General features: G+C 37.5%; 1 protein-coding gene across 6 annotated transcripts in view; it reads right to left on the bottom strand.

Moving 5' to 3' along the window:
- Positions 1-394: 394 nt before the first annotated feature.
- Positions 395-11,159, bottom strand: part of DTWD2 (DTW domain containing 2) — an 81,258-nt gene continuing 70,493 nt past the window's right edge. For 2 of the 6 annotated variants that reach the window (XM_050329182.1, XM_050329184.1), the window contains exons 5-6: positions 9,253-9,381; positions 395-3,952 (exon numbers count right to left, since the gene is read on the bottom strand). In XM_050329182.1, the coding sequence (XP_050185139.1) occupies positions 3,782-3,952; positions 9,253-9,381 (300 nt within the window). In that variant the 3' untranslated portion in view covers positions 395-3,781. Of the gene's footprint in view, positions 3,953-9,252; positions 9,382-11,159 lie in introns of those variants that run through there. The other 4 variants (XM_050329183.1, XR_007630527.1, XR_007630529.1 and 1 more) reach the window with 4 other exon arrangements.

Here is an 11,159-nt window from a genome sequence, read left to right as displayed (position 1 = left end):
GTACATGTTTTTGGGACAGCAAACAGGAGTCAGCCACCACTGCAGAAATAGAGAACTCTAAAACTGAAATACTTGAGAAACTGCCACAGCAATTTAGTCATCATGCAGGTTTCAATGGATAACATAGGAATCCTTTTCCTTCAAACAGCATAGCCAAAGCCACTCTCTTCATTAACTGGCTGAATGGTGTTAAAAGGGCACAAAAAAAAGACTAGGCTTCGTAATACCAGTACACGCAAACAAATTCAGTTCTGTAGAGATGCAGTGGCACATCGTCACAGTAAATTATATCTTTTACTGCTTTGAGGCAGAAACAAATATATAATTTATGTGGATTCATGTACATAGACATAAAAAACACAAACACCAAGAGAAAAGCACGAAACACTATCCCTTTTAAAATGTCCATTTTTTAATTAAATTTCAAAACAATCAGGGAAGTTATAGAAAATAACGCAGTATAAGCAATTTTTTATCTAATGTGGCAGTTGAGAAAAAAATCCCTTAGTCTTAAAATAATGTTTCCCTTTTTTGAAGTCAGTTTTCTTTTTATTTCAAGAAAAATAAAAGAGTAATTTATTGGTAGTATGGGCTTATGAGGCAATGAAAGTAAAATGTTGAAGAAAAATACATTTATGTTTGTCCTGAGCACCTCCTTAATATGAAAGCTTTCTAAACCGAAGGGGAGGTGTGCTGTGTGTTCTTATTTTCAAAGATTTCCAGCTTTGTCTTTTTTCTTAGACTGTGTCTCACAGATTATAAAATTATAGTGACTTAACAATGCCCACCTTTGAAAAATATATATAACTGTTCAAAAGCCTAATATCCATGTCACCGGTTTCCTAAAGCATGACACTGGGGCACACAGAAGGTAGATTTCATCTCCCTAGCAATATTTGGAAGTACAAAATGGACAAGGACAAAGGACCAAACATTAAAAGCAAACACATTCCTTCTTTTTAAATCAATATCTTGTTAGACTGGTGAGTTTCACTCATTAATCTTTCAGAAAGTGAAAAATGAAACAGATCTACCATTACAGCAAAAATAAAACTGAAAATTAAATTCAATGTATTGGAATTGCTTACAAAGAGTGCTGGTTCACCCCACACAACATAGTCAAAAGAGGATGGACTTCAGAATACTAATGTCTTTGAGGTAATGTATTTATAGGCAAATTTTGAATCCAAAAGACCTGAAAACAAACTTTCTAAACTCTTACACTGTGCATATTTTTAAAATCATGAAAGTTCCACCAAAAAAGTTTTTAAAAAGTATTGTGTTTTGTATTTAATAGCTTCGAACAAATCTAAAATTGAACTGCATGTGACTGTTCTGTTGCATCTAAATGTTCACTATATTATAGCTGAGCCGGGACACACTAAAAACCCTCCAAAAATAAAATGCCTGGAGGTTTGCAATGAATTGGTTTTAATTTCTTCAGCAACTGCTGCATAGTGATTGATCTAGTATCATACAACACAGGAAATTAGCAATTAAAGGCTTCCATGCATCCAGTATGAGATCCTACAAATCCTGTTATCCACAGGAGCAAAATTAAAAGAGCAAGAGAAATCAACAAAGCTAAAAAGTGTGTATTGTAAGCTGTGTGGAATTTGTCCTTTGGTGAAAAACAAGAAAACTCCGCACAGACTGCACACATGAGAGTATTTAATGTAGGATTATAACTCAATTAAGATAACTATTTATCTGATCCTGTAATTCTAAGGCATTTTGCAGATGGCTGTGAATCCCAGGCTGTATACAAATTTCTTTCTGTTCTCTATAATATAAACTCACAAATTATGTAAAGACACATTTAACCTTCTGTTTAGGAAAATAATCTTCACAATGTAGGTCAAAAGATACACTACCGTTCTCGATGAACTAAAATAAGGTAAATCAAATTAACATACACAACATTAAATGTGAACATCATCCATGCAAATACAGCATTAATACTAAAGCTTAACTGACACCCTTGTTTCCTTAAGGAATTACTGACCACGTCCCACAGCACAGGGAAATAAGATTCCCAGCCCAGCAGGAGTCACGCCAATCCCAGAACTGGAGGTAGCATCACACACAAGGCTGTGCAAGCAAATTGCACGAGATTTCAACTTCAGACTCCCAAGTTAGCCTAGAGATTGGTGTGCTACAGGAATAAACATGCCCTTTCTCTGTTCCAATGTGAACAAAAGTGCAACTACACTATCATTAATCGTATGAGACTGGTTTGCTTCAGATTTGTCAAAATTAATTCAGCTTTGCTGAATATAGCGACAGATACCGGATTTATCTAGACCAGGAGAAGAGGAAAAGGTTATATAAACTTTGCTAACATAGCCAGACAAATTATACTGTTTATCCATGCCTAAACAAAAGGTCACTATTAGCTCTGGGTTAACTAAAACTTCTTAGTTAATCTCTGACCTAATTTTGACCTCTCCTGTTAATCACAGAAAAGCTTTCAGTTAATATATTGATTAGTTGTGTTTACATCCCCCAATTCTGTAGTTTCTTGCCTTGTATCTCATAAATTAAAGACAAAGTATCTTTTTCTAAGGTTAATTAGTAGCCAATTAGCTCCATGTTTTTACCTAGAGCGGAGCAGTAAAGATAAACATTAAGCATTTTAATCTGTTACATGAAGGAGCCATTTATGTATAAGAAGAAAAGATCATCAGACCCTTTATTTCACTTTATTCTTTTCTTGCAGATCGTAGGATATTATTTCAGAAAACTTGTGAAAATACCCAATTCTTCTGCTTCCCGCAATTCCCATTGGAAAGAGGTACAGTTATCTATGACCATTAGAAGTGAAAACCTAAAGAACACACAAAATCTAATAGATATGTAATCATGGTAGTAGGCTGTAACCATACCTAATCATTATTCATTTGTCATTGCATCATACTTCTTACAGAGCCATTTACACTGGACTTGTTTAATTACTTTAGTAGCATAACAACTGCATGTCAAGATATGGGTATGATGTATTCATATCTACAAGATCTGCAGAAGACTAGTTTTTACTCAAGTAAGAATGAAGCACCTGAGTTAAAATCACAAAAATCATTTTTCTACATCGCTTCTTTTTTTTTTTTTAAGTAGGAGTTGTTCAGTTTCTGGTAAAAACATAATGCAGGCTTAATTTAAAAATTAAGTCTGAGAGAAACTAAACCTGACTGCATTGTAAAATATATGTAAATTTACAAAAAGGAGTTCTAATAATATAAGAAAAAAACCCCTCAATGTTAAGAAGAACTATCCAAATACCATGCCTTATGTTCATCTGAACCAAGTAATATAAGGAATTACAGTTTGAAAGCCTACTGTTATTAGATGCTGAAGCAAAAAAGCTCAGCAGAAATTCAATACAATTCTAAATGTTGAAGCCTTATTGTTCCATCACATTCATATTCACATTTCTTGTCTTTTTGTACTGATAAAAGCCTCTCGAAAATAAATTTATCCAGTCATACTGAGGATCCTATTTGACACCCAAGCGATAGCATAACTCTAAATTACATTCAGAGTTTTCTTCCTCTTCTTTATAGGAAATGAGAATGATCTTCCATCATCAGAACAAAGGTACGTGGCCTACTGCAAAATTGAAAAAGCTTGTCCATTACTGTTTGTCACACTGGTAGATAAACTCTTTCCTACGAAGGCCCAAAAGTTGTTTTATTATAGTACAGTCAACCATTTGGATCAAATCCAGATTCCTATTCATTTGTGAGCTGCAAATAAATCCCCCTGTACAGTCAGTACAGTTTTCTTATATTTTAACATTATTCACCAAAAGCTCCATTCTTCTGAGTTTGCGTTTATTCTTTGGCATTGGCTTGTCATATAAGCCATTTTTGAGAAGATGCTCTTTGCTATGATGGATCTGGGCACCATGCTGAAGCTGGAAAGAGCATAAAGCTTGAAGTGGATGGAGTATAGTCTGCAAAAAGATGAAGGGATGGGGAACAAAAAACCCAACCTTTTAGTATGATATTTTATAGACATCAATTATTCCACGTTTTCATTCAATGACAACTTAAAAATGCTGATAAAATACAATTTGGATGATAAATGCTGATAAAATATAACCTTTGGAGACACAGAGGGCACAGCTGAATAAGAGATGTACTGAAAAGAACAACACAGCAGTCGTATATCCACCTACCTGCTGCCATCCCTCACTCCTTCCTCAGATCCACTCAATCCTGACTTCAGCCCCAGCAACATTACTGTAAGTTATGGCTTTGACTTGACCTTAGCAAGGGACTACAATCAATTACTGTGTCTCGGTCAACAAGCCGTAATAAAATAAGTCACAATAACTAAGCTGTTTGTGTTTGCACTGAAGTCCCTTGAGGCAGGGTTTTAGAAAGAGAGGAGGGACTCATGGTCGAGGCAGCTGGACTGCTATCCTGGACTCTATCCATGCTTCTGCCCAGCAATATTATGTAGGACTAATGATGCCACACAAACCAAATTTGTCTCAAGGGGTTCCTAACTGTAGATTCTTCATTTTCTGGTTGCCTGACTCAGTATCACACAACCTCATGTGCAGATGTGTAAAGCAATTACAAATGTTAACTGCAGTCAGCAGGAGCTGAGATTCTACTGAGAAAATATGACTCTTACGAGCACAGAGGAAAATCAAGTGACTTGTACAGGCATCAAACTAAGTGCCCGTTTTTAACTTCCATAGCTTTTAACCTCAATTCACCACTTTATATGCTGGGAATAGCACTCAATTCAGAGAGTAGCTCTTGGCTACTGCAACAGTTTGAGAAACAGGTAATTTTGTCTTTGAAAAGTAGGATGGGCCATTTCTCAGTGACAGGGATGAAGGAATGCAGGTACCAGAATACCAGATGGGTAACTGTGGACATGAGCTAAACATTCACCCTGAATAAGACAGAACTCCTAAGGAAGGAAAAATATGTTTTTGTAGCACAACAAAGAAAAAATAAATATAAACCCCTACATATATATACAAGTTTCTCGATAAGCCTCTTTATATGGAGTTCCAATTTCTGAGCCATACCTTCTTGTGTGTCTACAGGCTTAATCTAAGTCTAACTTTAAATGCAATTGATTTAATGATAAGGAGACTCTCTACTGTCACAGAGGCAGATATGAAGGTGGCATACTATACACCATGAAAATTGCAGGAGCAATTTTTGACCTGAGAACCTCTTATAGTAGACAGAGGTCAAGTATCAAAATATTACTTAGTTGATGCAAAGGTGTATGAGCAACGCAGGGTGAACAGTGGCAAGTAGTGGGTACGTGGATGAGTTTATAAAGTGGTTTCTCCCAGACCTTTCTGTCCTATGTCCTGAGCACACAATCAGATTGCAGACCTGGGTCTACGGTGCAAAACTACTCATAGAAGTTTTTCAGAAGGTTTTTTAAAATTATATTACTAATGTCAGTAACAAAAGATTAAGAAGGACATTATCTTAATGACCTCTTCCATCACACACTAGAGGGATCACAACTTACACGGAAAGGCTAACATTGAATTAGTATTCTTTGACCTGGGATAAACCTAAACTCAAGTATTATTAAGTCCCAAATTCTTCTAATGACATGTAAGAGTTGTGAGTTGGCTGCTGGGAAGACATAACCCAGTGGGTTGCATTCCATGCCTGCAGGAGTGCTGGAGGTCAGTGGCCCTGTCTTACAAAAGCATTTAATCTTCAAGATAGCTGTGAGGGGGTATTCAGATCACCTCTGCTGTCTAGTTTTTGCAGAGTAAAATTTATTATTTTCCAAGCAGTACTATACTCAATCTTCTGTCACAACCTATTATCAGGTTTTTGAGAGTCAAAGATCACCTTGCAGTGCTTTTACTTCAAAGTATAATTGAAAATTACCAATCTATTAAAAATTATAATGGTTATTTGACTCCAGGAAATATTCTGAGACCAACATATGCTAAAAAGGAAATTAATCCTATCTGACTGCTAACTAAATGAAACTTTAATTTAGAGTCTAGCACCAGCTACTCTCAACATGTCAGCTCAGTAAGTTTGAATTCAGATCTTAAATGAAGTTAACCATAAACTTTAGTTTATGTTAACCATAACTTCTAAAGTTAACCATAACATTAATATCCTATGTAAGAGAGACAGAAACTTTACTGATACTAATCTTCAAATTTTCTCGAGTTTCTCCTATCTTGGAAATACTCACTTTTTAACAAGTTGTATCCAAAGGTATTGTACAAATTCCCAACAGCCTCAACTGGTAGCACCTGAAGTAATAGTATTCCTCACTAACAGAATATAAAGAAATTGGGGAATATATGGGAATGTTTCTATGACAATTTTGTTCTCAACTGAAGTAAATAAACATTTTAAGGTGTGTACACATACATACCATATCCTAACATTTATTACAGGATGTGCAACTTAAAATTAATAAACTCTCCTGACTTTAAGTGGCTTCATGTTTTAGCTACCACTAGGAAAAAGCACAAGAAATTCAAAGTCACTGCTTGCAATATTGTTCAGTACCAAAGAAACACAAATCAACTAATCGTCATGCTCTTCTGGCTTAACGAAAATTAAGACATCAGAGTGATTTTAGACTATAACCTCTGACAAGCTTGCTAATATATTCCTTTGCTAAAAACAGTCATCGTATTTTAGAGCGAGCATAACTTGGGTAACATTGAGTTCAACGTGTACATTCCACACATTAGTACAACTGAACAGTTGTTAACAGCTACTTAACAGAGCACACAAAACAAAGCAATTTTCAATACACTATAGGTAAGAAATACTCAAAAGAAAGCTGCTTTTTTTTTTAGAAATCAGTCTAGCACCTTACATTTGTACAATTTCGTATATTACACATGCCTGGTATACAGTGTATGTTTTGAAGCTTTGTACTAAAAAATGTCAAGTGAACTTAGAAAAACATCACATGAAGAGATAACTATAACACTGCTGCTCCACTCAACTTTCCCTGCAATACACATTGTAGCTCTTCTACTTGTTTGGGTCTAAGTCTCCAGCTGTCTTCTCTACAGATTTTTATTCTGTTTTGTGGCAAGCACAGCATGTATTTGGCACCTTGAAATCAACTTTTAAAAAAGTAATATATATGCGATGAGAATCTGAGTCACTCTTATCATATTCAGAGTTACAGGAAGAACTGTGCAAGGGAGTATTACAGGGTAAGAAAATGTGATGGGAAAGAAGAATGAGATAGAAGGAAGAAGGAACTGGAAGACACTAGAACACTGTCATTCTCCCAGTCCCTGCACTTGGCTGTCCTGACTTGGTGGCATGGCTGGAGCACTTGCTGCTGAAGACTGAGGCATAGCAGTCATTGAGAACATCTGCCTTCTCTTTGTCCAAGGTAGCCATGTCTCCCATTTCCCTCTGGAGAGGGCCCACATTATTCCCAGTCTTTCTTTTGCTTGCAATAAAACTTCAGAAGTCCCTCCTATTATCCTTGATATCACTGGCCAGGCTCAATTCTAACAGGGCCTTGGCTTCCCTAACCTTATCCCTAGCTTCCTGTACAATTTCCCTGTTCCTTCCAGGCCACCTATCCTTGTTTCTACTTTCTGAAAGCTTCTTTTTTGCTCTGACTTTGCTTAGCAGCTCCTTTCCCATCCATGGGGACCTCTTGGCATTTTTGCCTGATTTCCTCCATCTTGGAATGCATCATTCCTGAGCTTGGAGGAGGTGATCCTTGAAATTCAGCCAGCGTTCTTGGCCCCCTCTGTCCTCTAGGGCTCCATCCCCTGGGACTCTATCAAGTAGTTCCTTGAAGAGGCCAAAGGCTGCTCCTCCTGAAGTCCAAGTAGTGAGCTTGCTGAGTACCATCCTCACTGCCCTGAGGATCTTGAACTACACCACCTCATGGTCCCTGCAGCCAAGGCTGCCTCGGAGCACTAAATTCCTTACACTGTTGATGAGCCCAAGTCCAGCATGACACTTGTCCTTGTTAGCTCCTCAATCACTTATGTAAGGAAGTTGCCACTGATACATTCGAGGAACCTCTGGGATTGCTTGTGCCCTACTGTGCTGTCCCTCCAACAGATATCGAGGTGGTTGAAATCCCCCATGAGAACCATGGCTTGTGAGCATGAGGCTGCTCATATATGCCTAGAGAGGGCTTCATCCACACCGTCCTCCTGATCAGATGGCCTGTAGCAGACCCAAGTATAACATCACCTGCCCTCCCCTTAATCTTCACCCAGACGCTCTCAGATGGCTGCTCATCCTTCCTCAGGCAGTTTCATACTCTCCAGTTGGTCCTTGACATAGAGGGCTACAGCCGCTCCTCAAGTGGCAGGATTGGGATGGAGAGGTGCCCTCCCCTGAAAAATCTAGTTTAAAGCCCCATTCACCAGACTGACAAGTCCCCAGCCAAACATGGACCTCCCTTGTCAGACGGACCCCACCACCCTCCAAGGAAATCAGGCTTGGCAAAGCAAGTCCCACGGTCTGAGTGAAAAATCCTGACTACAGTCCTATCACTTTAACCATTTGCTGACCTGTCAGATTCAGCTGGCCATTTTGAGACCCTCTCCTTTGACCTAAAGGACTGTTGAAAAAACTACACAAGCTCCAGAGCTCTTTACTGACTCTGTTATCCCTCAGACTGCTGTCAGCTATATTGTCAGCTCCCACATGGAACATTAACAGTGGGTAATGATCAGTGGGTTTAATTAGGCTTGGAAGCTTCTCAGTGACATTCCTTATCCCGGCTCCCTGAAGGCAACACACCTCTCTTGAGAGTGGGTCAGGCCCTTAAGAGATGAGTGCCTCTGTGCCTCATAGAGTCACCCACTACTATCACCCACTGCCTTTTTTCAGTTGAACTAGTTGTTAATTTCTTTGTTTGTGGAGCAGGTTGGGCTGCCCCAGTTAGCTCCCTCTGTGTCAGGTGTAGCCTCATTAGCTACAAAGCTAATAATCATTCAATCTTTGTATCTAACAAGTTTCCTTAGCAGTCTCACAGATATATTGGATAAAGAGGAGGAAAACTGTAGAGCCTTCTCGGACAAACATGAAAGAATCACAGTAGTCTGAACACACTAAAGTTAATAAATATTTCAAGAAAAATGGTTTCCATTGCTACATTCTTGTTTAGTTTCCTATTCAACAAAACCATTACAATGTCATTAAGATTTTAACTGTCAAATGTGTTACATTAATAGTAAAGTACCTTTGCTGTTCCTCTACCACTCATAAGAGAAAAATCCAGGTGTTTGAAGTTACATACCTCCTGTATGCTCTTATTCTTTTCCATGATAGCAAGAGCAACAGCTGCACATTCAAGTGTAGACAGACAGGTGTTTGTTGGCTGTGTACGAATTACATATTGACTTGAATTACTGGTTTTTAACTGCACCTGAAAAACAGCAAACTCTGGTAAAACAAACTGGTCAGGAGAGCAAATAAGATACCTATTATCTATACCAAGCAAAACACATCCCCTTTCCCTCTGTGGTCACTTGCCTTCTTTTTGCTGTTTGGCTTCCCAATAGACAACGACCTTATGCTACTGTTAAGTGTAATACTGTAATACGTGTGAGTCACCATAAGAAACAAAAACTGCACATATTACTGTACAAACATGTAAAGGAAATACAACTGTTTCCTAGAGAAAGACTAAGTTAAATATTAGCAACCACAGATATTCTATAACAAAAATAAAATTATTATTAAAATCATTAAAATTATTCAAGCATGCTTGTTTTATTGTACACTTTAAACACATACATAATCCCATGCAATGTACAATGGCAATACAGTCACTAACACTATATACCTTGGCTAAATATTATTTGTCAAGTTCTGGATTAAAGACTTCTTGAAACTACATTTATTCATATAATGTACTAGGTCACTGATTAGGGCTATTTGCTTACCTACATCATGTTTGAAAATTATTTAATGGTTCTGCAATATCAGCAACATTCCTAACCAAAAATTCTCAGTTTGTTTTCCAAAAAAATTCTAGTACAGCACTAAAAAACCTGATGAATTATTATAAAAGAGCAAGGGGGTTTTTTTAATCTCATCCCAAAAATTGCCTTTTGAGTCTTCCTAAAAAAATGAGTGACGGATCCCCATGACCATTATCCTATTGGTCCCATTTTGCTTGCCAGAAGTCTGTCATCATTTCTCACTTCATTCAATATTTTCCCCTTTCACTTTTCTCATTTTCGTTTCTATTCATGTTTCATTTTCCTTCATCTCTTTTACATGCAAGTACCCATTCTTTAAAGTCAAGGATGCTCATTTGTAAAAGGAAAATTCCAAGCTGCTGAAGAAACATGAATGAGTAAGATCAAATTCCATTGGTTTATCTGATCTCAATTTAATGGAAATAAAAAATAGGAAAATAAAAAGAAGGCAAGAAGAGAAGAGGAAAAGCACTCTGGAAAGTACAAGTAAGTTAGCTATAAAAGCTCAATCTACTCAAATACAAGACAAGACAGAAAAATGTAGCCTTTATCAACTACCTTCTTTAATTTGGTATTGAAAAACAAGAAAAGAAAAACTGATTTAGGAGACAAAATGTAGAATTTGGACATCAGTGTATGTAATGAAATTATAAAGAAAATTAAAAATTAAATTAATATTTTCATTTGTTATTCCTCAAGGTTTTCTTTGGTTTTATTCTTCCTCTTCTGTCACCATGTACAGGTCTTCATCACAAGAGAGCAGGAAGGTTAGTTATTTGAAGTATACAGAAATCAATGCTGCATGAAGCTTATAGCCCCTACTCAGAAACCCTTAGACAGGTATAAAAACCAGGGTGAACTCAGTCCATCATTTCTCCAACATGTACCCTGAGCAGCAAAGCAGACATACACTCACACCTTTTCTTAACAGCTGACAGCCACATTCTTCACAGAGTATCTCTACAGAGGTCGAAACTGCCTGATGGACTACCTGCAGCACACAGGCATCCCCCTCCTCGGACTGTGCCTTAAGGCACTTTTTTCGTGGAGTTTGGGAATAGTTGTGTCTGCCGCTTTCTATACTTCGTTTCTTGGATGTCATGCTAAAAAACATTTACAATAATCAGCACTCCAGAGAAAGAAAAATTATTCATGATTGCAAGACAACTTCTACAGAGAAGAAAAGCTGCCTGCACTCTGCTGCACAATGGGAGCCAGT

Source organism: Myiozetetes cayanensis, unplaced genomic scaffold (genome assembly GCF_022539395.1).
Source record: "Myiozetetes cayanensis isolate MyiCay16 unplaced genomic scaffold, myiCay2020 scf4, whole genome shotgun sequence".
Taxonomy (NCBI): Eukaryota; Metazoa; Chordata; class Aves; order Passeriformes; family Tyrannidae; genus Myiozetetes; species Myiozetetes cayanensis.
Note: the sequence above shows the minus strand (reverse complement) of the source record. Positions and strands in the feature narration are given on the sequence as shown.